This window comes from Pteronotus mesoamericanus, unplaced genomic scaffold, assembly GCF_021234165.1.
Source record: "Pteronotus mesoamericanus isolate MK-2021 breed Mesoamerican mustached bat unplaced genomic scaffold, CSHL_Meso_final contig_1018, whole genome shotgun sequence".
NCBI classification, from domain to species: domain Eukaryota; kingdom Metazoa; phylum Chordata; class Mammalia; order Chiroptera; family Mormoopidae; genus Pteronotus; species Pteronotus mesoamericanus.
This window is the reverse complement of record NW_026555002.1, coordinates 2,967,245-2,980,645: the sequence shown is the minus strand read 5'-3', so window position 1 is coordinate 2,980,645 and position 13,401 is coordinate 2,967,245. Positions and strand designations below refer to the sequence as shown.

At 52.3% G+C, this 13,401-nt stretch overlaps 1 protein-coding gene across 1 annotated transcript in view; it reads left to right on the top strand.

The window, feature by feature from the left end:
• The window catches only part of TRPM8 (transient receptor potential cation channel subfamily M member 8), a 58,762-nt gene that overhangs the window by 41,520 nt on the left and 3,841 nt on the right, over positions 1–13,401 (top strand). The window contains exon 21 of the mRNA XM_054570518.1: positions 5,484–5,674. Within this exon, the coding sequence (XP_054426493.1) occupies positions 5,484–5,674 (191 nt within the window). The remainder of the gene's footprint in view (positions 1–5,483; positions 5,675–13,401) is intronic.

Here is a 13,401-nt window from a genome sequence, read left to right as displayed (position 1 = left end):
GTGGGGACTTTTCTGGAAGGTCATGGCTCTGCTGGCCAGGGTTTCAGTATCTCCCACAGCGTTCAGGGTGAATTCCAGGCTCCTCTGCCTCCCCCGAGGCCGCCTGTGACCTGGCCTTTGCGCTCACCTCCAGGCTTGACCCCTGCTGTCCGTCCTGGGCGGCACCACGTGTCCGTCTGTCCGCCCCTGAGCAGGGTGATCTATCACACTCACGGCTTTTGTGAATGAAGCCGACCCTCTGTCGGGGTTACCGTGTTTTGCCGTGTACAATGCGCTCCCATGTATACTGAGCACCCATGTTTTTGGCCCAAACTTTCAGGGAAAAAAACCTTTCATTTTAATTTTTTAATGCAATTTTTATATTTATTTATATTTAGAAACAAAGCTGATTATTGTATTCCAGGGTATTATTTTGCACACAGATATTACTACTTTTTAGAGTTGAACTTTTAATACATAAGCAAATAAAAGAATTAAAAACATTCCTATAGATACAGAATTAGTACTACCCATGTATAATGTGCATCCTTATTTTTCCTTCAAAAATTTGGGCAAAACAGTGTGCATTATACACAACAAAATACAGTACCTTCTCCATCGCTGCTTCCTCCTGCCCTTTGCTGCTTGCCCTTTAAGGAACCAAACCTCATCCTTTGCCCAGGTGGTCCCCAGGGACCTCCCCACTTTGTGTAGAGACTCCCCGAGCCACATGCCCAGTACCAGCCTTGTCTCCTCGCAGGCTATACAGTCTGGGGGGCGGAGCTCGTCGCTGACCTCAGCACCTGGCGCTCTGTGGGTTTGTTCACTGAGTGCACGGAACGGGTTCTTTCCCGTGTTTCGTTCATTCTTCAGTTATTATTAGGAGCTTAGGTGCCGGGGTCTGCGGTTGACTGAGAAGTGTCAGTGCTGAATGATGGGCCAGCAAAGGACTCATCGCATAGGTGCATCGTATCTGTTCAGTGCCAGGTGCCTGGGCCACCGAGGTCACATGGCCGTTGGTCCTAGAGCATCAATGCACATTTGGGGATTTTAACTCCGTGTGGGAGTGCTCTCTAAATGGTGCTCTGTGGGGCAAGGAAATGGACATGAACTTCTGTGAGAATTCTACATGAAAACGACCAATCGCAGGCCCTGTGTGGCTTATCAGGGACGTGAAGCCACATTAAAGTCAGTAAGCGACTCTGAGTCATCTTCACACAGGGCTGTGGCACTTACAGGCGCCCCATCAGGGGGCAGACCCACCCCCGGCCTTTCTTCTGAACAGGACTCGGCAAACGCGCCCTGGTCTAGGATAATTGCTCAGAACGAAGTATATATTTTTAATTGTCAGAATAATATATGTTCATTATGAATATGCAGAAAAGTAGGGAAAAAAAGGGAAGACCCCCCTGGGGTAGCAGCCTGAAGGAGGCGACCGAAGTGGGGCGGCGGCGGAGGAGGGGAGGCCCGGTGGTTGGCATGGTGGCCGATGGCTACTATTTATTGACCCCTTCTCACGTTAGGCTCACGCAGGTGCCTCCCGTGTGCGACCTCCTTTAATTACCATCCCTTTATGTAGCGTGGCCTTATTATCTTTTATGAGTGAGGAGCTAGAGACAGAGAGATCAGAGCTGCTGGGAAGGGAAGGGATGGGCTCGGGAACATAGTAACACGGAAGCATGTAGTGTCATGGGACATAATGCAACGTAGTACGTAAGCCGCATAAAAAGGCTACTTACAAAGCCTCGCGGTGCGCGCAGGACCGAGTGACTGACGGTGATGGGTGTCGGGGGTGGGGCTGGGGTGCAGCCGCCGGCACAGGTGACGGTTGCTCAGAGGGCCCCAGGCCTGGCCGGGAGGGAGACAGGGGAGACGAAGGTTGTCGGGGGGAATGCGCAGCCGGGCGGCGGGCAGGGCGGCAGGGGCTGGGTGGCAGAGAGCCTTGTGTGCCATAGGCTCGGACGTCTCGCTGTGGGGAGGGGAGATTCCACGGGCCTTGCCACAGGCCCGTGGCGGCCCCTCCGCTGCGCTACTCTGATTGCAGTAAAGTAAGTCGAGTTAGCACTTCACACATCAGGGCAGCGAGGTTGCTGGTTGTCTCCTACTGGCGGTTTTGAACCTGCTTTTTTTGTTGCTGCAGAATGAGAAGGGACCCAGGATGTGGGAAATACTTTAACCCACTCGGGGGACTCCGCGAGGGTACAGGAAGCCAGGGTCCCAGCGTCCCGGGCAGGGCCGGCTGGAGGCGGCTGGCCTGCGGGCAAGGAGTAGCGAAGGGAAAATGGTGGGAATCTGAGAAAAGCTCAGGAGGGTTTACCTGCCTGGGTTCCAGCTGCCAAGTCTCTTGTATTTCAGTTTATCCTAAAAGTCGGCCATTGTTTCAGCGTCTACTCTTCCTCCGTGAATTTTTTGCAGACTTTTCATTCTGGTCTGTTGATCAATCTTTCTGTTTTGGTTTTTCCTACCAAATGGCTTTAATTGCTGCTTAAAAAACCTCATTTTAACATCTGTTGTACAAGTCCTCCTCGTTATTCTTGTTCAAACTTTCCTGTACTTAATCATATGGAGGCGCCTAAGCCTCATCTCCTTGAAATCCTTTTTCTTCCTCCTTTAAAAAAAAACCATCTTGTGAATTTTATGGTGATGATGTTAACTTTGTAGGAATATTTAGGGGAAACTGTCATTTAAAAAAAATCTTACCATCCAGAAAAAATGGTGTGACTCTCCATTTATTCACTCATGTATAGTTTCTCAGTGAAGTTTTATGGTTTCATTCATATGAATCTGGCAGGTTTTTGTTACATTTTTTTCCAGCCACTTTTGTTGTGAATGAGATATTTTTTCTAATATAAATATTTTTCAATAACCATTTTTTGATGTGCAGGAAGGCTGTTGAAGTTTTGCTTACTTATTTCGGAATAAGTCTCCTGACTGAGTTCTTTTTATTCTCTTTTTAGCATACCATGGAAGTGTCCTCCTATTTCTCATTTATTAAGCTCTTTTCTTCTTCTTTTGTTCCTAATCAGAAATGGATGTTGCATGTTGCTGGAAGGCTCCCTAGTGACTATTGAAATAATGTTTTTCCTTTTGATCTGTGCTGGGCTATGAAAATGATGAATGATATAAATGTTCTCACTGTTTAGTCATCTTCTGTTCGTCCTTTTAACATCCTGCTGGATCTCATTTAGGTACAGTTATCTGACTCCGAGACATTTGTTATCTCTTGGTAACATTTTCAAGGTCAGCGAACGTCTGGAAGCCCCTCTCTCTGCGGGGTGCTGCTTCCTCTTCCACTCCTGCTCCCAGGCAGGGTGCTCACGTGGTTGTAGGTGGCAGAGCTCAAGTATCGCTGCCCACCTTCTGCCAGCGGGGGTGCTGAGGACACCAGCTCTCGCTGGCGATGCGGAGCGAAGGGACCAGAGCAGGGAAGACACTTCCGTGTCCGGTCCTCGGCCGGCGGGGAGGCTGAGGAGCATGCGGGTTGGCGTGGGCGGCGGCCTGGGCGGAGGGTGGCCTCCCCGCCCCTCCTAGAGTGCGGGCTTCCCGAGGGCGGTGTGTGGGCCAGACCACCACTCAGCGTCTCCTTTACAGAAAGGACAAGTAGCATCTAAAGAACATAAATGTCGCTTTAGCAGTGGTTGATTTCCGCTCCCTCTGGAGAACCCTCCTGTCACTTTGGCTGAGTTGGGGACTGACTTGAGAGAGGAAGAACCTTCTGGAAGCTGCTGCTGTGTGGGAAGGTGGAACAAACCTTACACCATCAACCTGGAAATGCACTATTTATGCCAAGTGGCTTTTGGATATCAAGGTCCAGTAATCAGCCCGCTCACCCATGCCCCCGGGGTGCGGAGGAGGGTGTTTGCATTCGCCCAGGAAAGGAACGTGGGTCTCTGGGTGCCCCTGGGCCCTGTGGCACATAGGGAAGGAAGCCCTTGGCAGCCGACTGGGTTGTGCTGAGGAGCAAAGGGCACAGGGGTACGAGGCAGAGTTCTTCAAAATGACGAATTGTACCAATGAGGAGCGTTTATTACAGGCCCTGGCCTGAGTCCGTTCTGGAGCAGAGTTGGGTGACTTTTTCTCTAAGGTCCGGCAAGGGCCTTCACTTTGGCCGGCTATGATCTAGACGGTGAGATTACATTGTCAGTGCAAGTTTGAGCCTAATTGTTATATAGGTCTGCCTGGAAAAAGTCCAGCCATTGTCAATATAACAAGGATTGTGTGACATCGGCATCGCTGTAACCTGGCAGCCCAGGAGGGTGGACTGGAATGCGCATGCGTGAACAATGATGACTTCACTGTACTAGTCAGTGGGGATGGTAGACCCAAGTGAGTGAGCATGTGTACTGTGTGGCTGTCGCATTCAAAGGGACTGAGCAAGTAGAGCAACAAATCTGCATCAAATTTTACATTAAGCTTGAACGAATGTCCTCTGTGGAAACTATTCAGATGATTCAGAAGGCCGCAGCTGTGGGCAGCTGGTGACTGGCAGCTTCATCTCCATAATGTGCCTGCTCATGCCTCACGTCTCGTGCAGTGTGTTTTGGTGAAACCTCAAATCACCCAGGTGACTCAGCCCCACTATAGTCTGGATTTGGTGTCGTGTGACTTCTGGCTTTTTCCAAAACTAAGATCACCTTTGGAAAGGAAGAGATTTCAGACCCTCGATGAGACTCAGGAAAATAAGACAGGGCAGCTGGTAGTGACCGGGAGAACTCTGTGAGGTCCCAAGGTGCTGACTTTGAAGAGGACTGAGATGTCATTGTCTTATGTGCAATGTTTCTTGTATCTTGTACCTTCTCCAATAAATGTCTCTACTTTTTGTAATGCATGGCTGGATACCTTCTGGACAGACCTCCTATGCGTTTTCCCAAAATATAAAAATTAGTCACAAACATCATTTTTCACGGCTGCCTGATGTAGTCACATCGAGTGATGGTAACAGGTGAAGCCTGTTTTTGGTGTCGAACATTTGGGTCGTTCCCTCTGGTTGCGCTGCGGCAGACAGCCCTGTGTGTGCGTCCACTCCCGCACTGTCTGCTCTCAGTGCCTCCTTAGTCCTGGGTGCAATTCCCCGAAGTAAAGCCCCTGGGTCAGAGGGAGGAACATTTTTAAGGCCCTTGGTAAATGGGAGGGCATGTCATTCCTGAGAGGGTCAGCGCCTCGGGCCTCTTGTATCCAACATAATAACAGACTAGTGAAAGAACACGGCTCCTTGAGAGGTCTTGACATAAAAATAACTTTAGACTTTTGACTTTTTGGGGATTGAAAAGAAAACAAAACAAAACCAAAAGCCAGAAACCGCCCCGGCCCCGCGTGAACCGGAGCGTCCAGGTGCCGAGCGGCTCCGGCCCGATAGCGGCACAGACGTCCGGTCCCGTCCGGACTTGCGCTCTCAGGGTCGTAGCTTAAAAATCAACAGGACCGTGCCTGGCAGTGAAGTGGCAGGCGCGTGGAAGCCCAGGCCTGACCTTGTCTCCTGCTTCTCCCCCCCGCCCCCCGGCCAGCTACACCGTGGGCACCGTCCAGGAGAACAACGACCAGGTCTGGAAGTTCCAGAGGTACTTCCTGGTGCAGGAGTACTGCAGCCGCCTCAACGTCCCCTTCCCCTTCGTCGCCTTCGCGTACTTCTACATGGTGGTGAGGAAGTGCTTCAAGGGCTGCTGCAAGGAGAAGCCCGTGGAACCTTCGGCCTGCTGTGAGTGGCCGGCCGCGCGCGCTTGGGGTCGGAGGCGGAGGTTCATTTCAGGGGGCGGGCTGGGTCCGCGGCTCAGCCAGGCGGGCCCCTTCGGCTGCCTCCTGCTCTCGTCTGTCTGTCTGTCTGTCCATAAAGCTTGGGCGTCAGGCCAGCCGAGGAATTAATTACTGTATTTTGCTGTGTCTAATGCATGCTATTTCTGCCCAAATTTTTGAGGGGAAAGTAAGGATGCACATTATACAGGGATAGTGCTAATTCCATATCTATGCAAGTGTTTTGAATTCTTTTATTTATGCTTATGCATTAAAAGTGTAACTCTAGAAAGCAATAACGATATCTGTATGCAAAATAATACCCTGAAGTAGGATAATTAGTTTTGTTTCTAAACATAAATAATTAAAAAATTAAAATGAACGATTCCCCCCCCCCCAAAAATTTGGTCCAAAAATGGGGGTGTGCATTATGTGCGGCAAAAGGCGGTACTCAAGAGAAAGAGTATATTGAGACCCAGCGTTCGTCTGCCGGGGTGGCCCTATTTGGCGGGTGACTTCAGGACGGATATAACGATGTAAATAGTGTGTTGAACAAGCATGGTTTACAGGATGGTGTCAACACATGGCTCAGCTTTGGCCGCCCTTGGCTGCTGTGAAATTTATTCTCTAGGAGACGTTGGCCTTGACTCCAGCAGGGCTCACGGCTTTTCTGGTCGCTCTGACAAAATTAGAAAGCTTACAATGACTAGACTTGGTGAAATAGTTTCAACGTAGAAATTAGAACGTACGGTCCAATATATTAACGGGCCCAGGCACCGCCCGGGGACCCCCCCCCGACCCCGAGCGCTCGCCTCCTCTCAGCTGGTGGCGTCGCCAGAAGCGGCTGTTGGCTGTCCTGTCTTTTTGACCCTCTCCCCGCCCACCGCTGCTGTTGCTGACTCTCAGCCCAGGAGGAGGGCGGACCAAGAGCAGGCGGTCCTTTGTAGAAACAGCGGCCCTGTTCGAGGCTGCTTCTGTGCCCTCCGGCCCGGCATGTGTTGATGGGTGGGCGCTTGGTGGGTCCTTCAGCGGTTGCCTGCCTGGCCCCTGTCACCGCAGTCCCCACGGGCAGGGCTTTCCCTGGAGGCTGCTCCCCACGAGCCTCTGGTTTCCAGTGGTCCATTCGGCACATGCTCCCTCTGAGGGGTGCACTTCCTTCTGGAAGGCAGGAGCCATCGTGCTGCAGGCCAGGTGGTCCTCTCTCCCATGTGGGCACCCACCTCCTCAGCCCTGACACCCTTGGGGCCGCAGGTGGGCCTCTGCCCAGGCCCCTGTCCTTCCCCCTGCTCCGGGGGCCGGGGTCTCGCACCCTCGGATTCCTGGTCACACCCTGGCCGCCGGCTCCTTGGGCTGCAGGGAGCCCCTGCCTGCCCAACCCTCCTTGCTGCATCAGGCAAGGTCTCAATACCTGATCCCAGAGCCCCAAAGCCAGACAAGTCTTTCCAGTCCATAGCCATGTTGCAGCCACGTTAAGTGCAAAGGGAGGAGAGGGCTGTTTTTCTCTATCTGGAGGTTGGGAGACAAAGGGAAAGATAGAACCAGCCTGTTCCCCTGGCCCTCTGGCCTCAGACCTGAGCCAGGGGATGTGTCTTGGGGGGCACTGGGGGTCCAGTGCTCCAGCAGGCATAGTGCTGGGACCACGTGCTCAGAGCCCATAAGATCTTTTACTTTCTCTTAAAAATCAGAAGACAAAGAATGAACTTCTAGTCTACAGAAAATATGTTGGACTATATTTGTCTTTATATTAGATCAGCCATAATATATTTTTAATACACATTTTTTTAATTCAGGAAGGGGTCCAAAAGGGCAAACGAGTGAGGGCCTAGGGTGACCAGCTTGTCCCAGTTTGCCGGGGACTGTCCTGATTGTGAATTTGTAAGCCCTGCACCCCAGGCGCCCCATGGGTTCCCAAGGCTGCTGGCCACCCTCTGGGGCCACTGAAGTCATAAAGCGGCTGGCGCGCTGCCAGCGTGTCAGTCAGCGATTCAGGTCGGCCCAGCCTTGGTTCCCGCAGGCTTTCGCTCTCAGTCTTTTGTGGAAAAAGCAAAGACAGGCCATGTTAGGTGCTAAGCAGATGGGGTACGTATGATTGTACAGCAAGCCGCCCCAAACCCTGGTTGCCTGAAATAGCCACCGCTTATTTGCTCACGGTCCCGTGAGTTCACCTCTGGTCAGAGCTCAGCGGGAGGGCTGGTTTCAGCCCCTCCGTGCGTCTGTCACTGGGCAGGTGGGCCGTGGGCCGGCTGGTCCCAATGGCCACATGCACTCACGTGTGTCCGGGAGCCCCCACGTCCCCCGGCTCAGGCTCCCCACCTGGAGGCTGGGCTCCCACATAAAGCCCTGACTGCATAGTCACATGACATCACTTCTGCTGCCTTCTCTTGGTCAAGGGACGTCGCAGGCCCGCCCAGATGGTGGGAAGGGCTGGATGAGCAGTCGCCTGGGAGGCCTCCCCACCCAGCACTGTCCAGTCCAGGGGAAGCGAGCTGCTCACTGGCCTCCCCGCCCGCCACTCGCAGCTCCTGTGAGCTGTGCCGTGGGGGGCCGCCTCGGGGGGGCTTCCTTTCCATGAACTCACCTGCTACAGTAATGAGATTTGACACGCTGGAAATGAACACGTTTCTCTAGCCAGTCAGCTCTGAGCAGTTCACGATGATCTGTGACACCTTGAACAATTGAAAATAAAACTTCCCACATGCAGGCTGACCCCGCGGACGTGGCCGACCCCATTCGCTGTGCCTTCCTTGAGCCTCACCGGCCTGAGAGAAGGAAGGCAGGTCTTTAAGAAACAGCCGCTTCATCCCCCTCAGCAGTGAGCGGGGTCCCCGCTGCCGGTCTTCCGCAGCGGATGTGGTTCACGAGCAATCAGAGTATCTGCTATGTTTTCCTTCTTTGAAAAGCGCCTTTGCCGAGCCCTTGCTCTCTGAGCAGGACCTGTGACACATGTGGGGGCTAGAAAGATGCCCAGACGTGGGTCCGGAACGTGACCGTTAGCAATTTGCCATAGAAATAGGTGCCTCAGTGTTTATGAATTGCTCAATTAGTCTTACCACTTATGTTAATGGCATAGCGTAACATAACAGCCACCAAGAACCAAGGTAAAGGCCCTCAGAAAATGTCTAAATAGGTGCTAAATGAAGGGGAGGCTATCCTTGCCTCTGACAGGCGCAGAACAAAAATGAAGGTGCTTTTGTTGTGAAGTGTGGGAAGCATTCATTTTACAGAACGTGTAGGGCACCATGAGAGCTACGCTGTGGACGCCTAAACCCCAGACTAGAATGAACCAGGGAAGACTTCCTGGAAGAAGGGGAATATTTAGGTCGAGACCCAGAGGATGAGCTGGAACTAGCCAAGCAAATGGGCAGAGGCTGGGAGGGGCCGCAGAGTGAGGCGTGGTCAGGAAGAGGAGGAAGTTAGGGCGGTCGGATGCGAGAAGAGAGGGGTCCCCGGGGCTGAGGGCTGCGGAGGGGTTGATGAAAGACCCTGGGCCGTGTCCCACGACCAGGTTCTAGCTCCACCCAGTCGCCGTGCCGCCTGTGCCCGGCCCGCCGTGTCACAGGGCGCCGCCCGAAATCCCAGGGGAAGGGAAGTTGTAGACAGACGGCATGCTAGTGCAAGAGACGGTGACGTAGGTCGTGAAGCACACATCACAGCAGCGCACCCGTTGCTGACTGGCCTTGCTTCCCTCAACCGGAGGTGAACCAAGACGCCCCCAGGTCAAGGCGGAGCCCTGCAGATGCTGACGCGCCTTCGCGTGACTCGGCGAGGAGCAGTCCCTTTGGAGCTGGGGGGCGGGGGAGGGTCTTGAAATGTTCCCCCCCGCCCCCGCGCTGGAGCGCCCACGGTAAAAAAAACAGTCCCTGTTAAAGGGAAAAAAGTGCAGAGTCCGGCACAAATAACGCCCCTTTTTTATTACACAAAAATCTTTTATTACAAAATCCTAAGCATGTAATTCTGTCACGTAACGATGTCAGACTCAAGCACGCCACGTGACACTTTAGGTGAGATGTGCAAATTGCTGTCCATCTCGTGCGAGTCATTCACGCACCCCGCCACCCACACTGCGTGGCGTTACCTCTGCCGGGCCCTGTGGGTGTCAAGGGCGACTTGGGAAGCGGGTGACCCGAGGCAGACCCAGCACCAGTAGTTAGAGGACCTCGGGCGGGTTGTCCTTGTCTCCATGTTGGTTTTGCAGGGTGAGGTGGACATTTCCTGCTTTGTCGGCGTCTCGTGCCCCCTCTTCCCGGGGGTCGCGCCTCCCAGGGGCTGCTGGGTGTGCGTTTGGGTTTCCCTCTGGCCCGCTCTCTGTTGTATCCGATGACACGGCCCCCGACGGCTCTGCGTGGATGCCATCGCGGGAGGACAATTCCTGTCCCTTCAGCGTACCCCAAATACGTAGGCCATCCAGGAAGCAAAGTACGAATTTTTCCTAACTTAAACAATTAAGAAAAATTTAACTTGCTAGGAATGATCGTTCTTTTTTGTGCGTGGAGCTCCTTAACTACATGCAAGTGGGGGCAGGGTACTCGTGAAGGTGACCTTCAGTGCTGGACATAACCCGCCCACGTGCTGTCCTGGAAGCTCGGTCCCCTAAAGCCTGGTCTTCAGGATGCAAATGTGCCAGCAGCTTCACGTCACAGTTCAAGGAGCCTCGTCATCACCTCTTCTAACAGCATTATTTCAAGACCTAAATGCCACCTTCGGGACGTCATTAGCCATCACACCTCTGCAGCCGCCTTTCTTGATGAAGACAAGTGTTCTGACAGTTTGGAGAAGCTGCTGTCTCTCCGCCCACCATTTTTCCTTGGAAGACAAAGCGAGTCATTTCAAACTCACAGAATGGACAGGCTCTGTGTCCGACAGGGGACCCGGAAGCGGAGGTCTGCCACTTGTGCTCAGAGGCTGTGCCCAAAGGTCAGAGGCACGTGCGGACGCGTCTCAGAACTGCCTTTGGCTTCTGGATGAGTATCTACGGGACCCGGGGGAAGGCTCGGGAAACCACGTAGGCCTTCCGATTTGGAGGCCAATGCGAAGTAAATTTAGAAAATGAATTGCCAACCGGAGAGTCTAACAAGAGGTTCTGTATTATTATTTTTTTTCCTGAATGGTTCCAGAAAAAAAAAAAAAAAACAAGGGTAAAAGGTGCAGAGAGGAAGGTTTGGACTCAGCGTGAATCAGAAACGATGTCCAGCAATGAGGGCCAACTGGAGGGAAAATGGGGCTTTGCCGGAGGCAGTGAATGCCCCATCCTAGTGGGATGCCGGGTCAGGGTGGGCACACGGGCCGGGGGGTACTGCAGAGGGGAGGCCCACTCTCCAGAGACGTGCGGTGCACCGGGCAGGGTCAGCCGAGCCACGGCATCCGGTGTGTAAGTGAGAGCAAGCCAGTCCTCTGGACCCGACTGGGGCTGAGAAGGCAGGGCGAAATGCATCCCGTTCCCTCAAAAGGTAATGATAAAGCACAATGTGAACAGAAGAATGGAAACAAATGCCCCTTTTGGCCAGCAAATGGAAACGGGCTTCCGCTGGAGGAATCCAACACAGAGGCCAGAAATGACCCTCTGAGCCTGCGCCTGCCTCCCTCATGGGCCCCGGGGCGGCTGGTGATCTTACGGGTGGAGAAACAGGCAGTGTGAGCCTTTGGCAGCCTCCCTCTTCAAAGGCTTCTCAGTCTCAGAAGGAATAAGACAGCAGGGATGGGAGGCCACGGGAGGATGGGTCCTGCCCTGCACCCCGGATGGGACGAGTGAGCAGTGGTGGCCGCAGCGGGGACCGGGGCCAGCACTCGCCAGAGGCCCGCCGCTCCCGTGGTTCTCCCCCAGACCGCCCCTTGCAGACGCCGCCCTCTGGTGGCCCGGCCTCTCCTGGGGATCCATTCCCCTAACGTGCCTCGCCTTTGCCTCCAGTGATGGGGAAGGCACGGAACTGAAGCCTGAAACTGCTCTTCTTTGGAGAAAAATGCAAGGCTTTTGAAATAACCTTCAGAAAAGATAGGATCCAAACTTCCATTTTTTGGTGACGTCTTCAAGTAATAAAACTAGTATGCTACCTAGTAATTGTATTTTTATAAAACATTAAAAAGTAATTCATGTTTATTAATAGAACATTAGAAAAATGCAGGAAAGCACAAATAAGGAAGAACAAAATGCAACCATCATCCACAGATAAATATCATTAACATGCTGGTATTCATTCCCTTATTCTCGTGTGGGTGTATAATAATTTGATCTGTGCATGTACATTCGTAATTGAATTTGTTCATTTAACTGATAATACATCCCAACCATTTTCCAAATCCATAAATACAAATCTGCCTGATAATTTTTAACTGGAATATTCCAACACATCAATGTACCATAATTAATTTTACCAACTTCTTGTTGTTAAACATGCAGATTTTTCAACTCCTCTGTTATCATATATTGTATGATAAACAGCTCTATGCAGTCATTTTTGAGCACATCCTTGGAGCTATTTCTAGAGGAGACATTTCTAGACAAAGAATATGCACACGTTTGAGTCTCCTGATACTGTCTGGCTGCCTGCTCGTCCCCATTCCCTGAGGCTGTAACAATTTACCGACTTTCCGGCCCGTGGGAGGCCTGTTTATCTACATCTTTGCCAACGCAGGATATAGTCATTGCGGTAGAAGCTGCCGCTTGCTGGTTTGCTTGGTGAAAATGCTATGTCGTCATCTCCGCCAGCATGTCCTTGACGGATACCGTTGGGCAGTCTTTCTCGGTCCTTTGTCGTTCCTGCTCTCTGGCCCTCGGGGCGCAGGAGGGTCTTGTCTCTGCGGTGACGATGTTCAGGGGTCCCGCTCGGGCTTGTACATCCATTTTAATCAGAGGAGAAGGCACTGGCCACGACATGGCTAGGGGAAATCCAATCAAAAGAAATTCAGTTAGGAGTTATTTTCTAAAATGAATGACCACCATTTAAAAATAAATCTGAAAAAAGCAAAGAAAAATGAGAAAAGAAGAGAAAAGAAATAAATCTGAGTTTGCTACAATTGGATTTTGCTTCAGACTTGCCATCTGCATATTGGCTGTCCTTGACGCCCAATTGATTCTTTTGAAATCCAGAAAGATTGTATAATCCTCCCTAAACTCTAACATGCCGAGCGACAAATCTATCAGGAAAAACTAGGTACGTTTGTTCCAAGTGGACATCTGCACGAACATGTGAGGGTGGCCGTCCCCTATGCTGGTGCCTGAAACCCAGGGGGCCTGTTGCTCCGTCCTTAGGCTCACTCGCTGCCCGAAAGGCGAGGTGCCGCTCGAAGCTGAACTGAGACTCTTGCTGGACACGCCCCAGGCCCGTTGTGCCGCATGTCCCGACGCCCCTGGAGGAAAGGAGGAGACACAGAGTGTTTCTGGGGGTCTGTGCCCAGACTTTCCTTCTCAGGAGGGCGGGGGTGCTGTCTGCCTTATCGCCTCTCCTTCAGAGTTCCTGCCCCAGTCTTAGGTTGAGGGTAGCAGCCCACCCGCAATTCTTTAACAGCATGATTGGGGCGGTGTTGTTATGTCACCAAAGTGGAAGAGGAGCACAATGCTGTGACAATCAAATTCACTAGTGAAGTGGCTGTGCTGAGTCACAAACCACGGGGACAGGTTTCAGGCCGCTCTCTATGCGGAACAGAGGTTGCATTCCCGCTTTTGCCGGCAGCGCCCCTGCCTCCCGCTCCGTGACATCC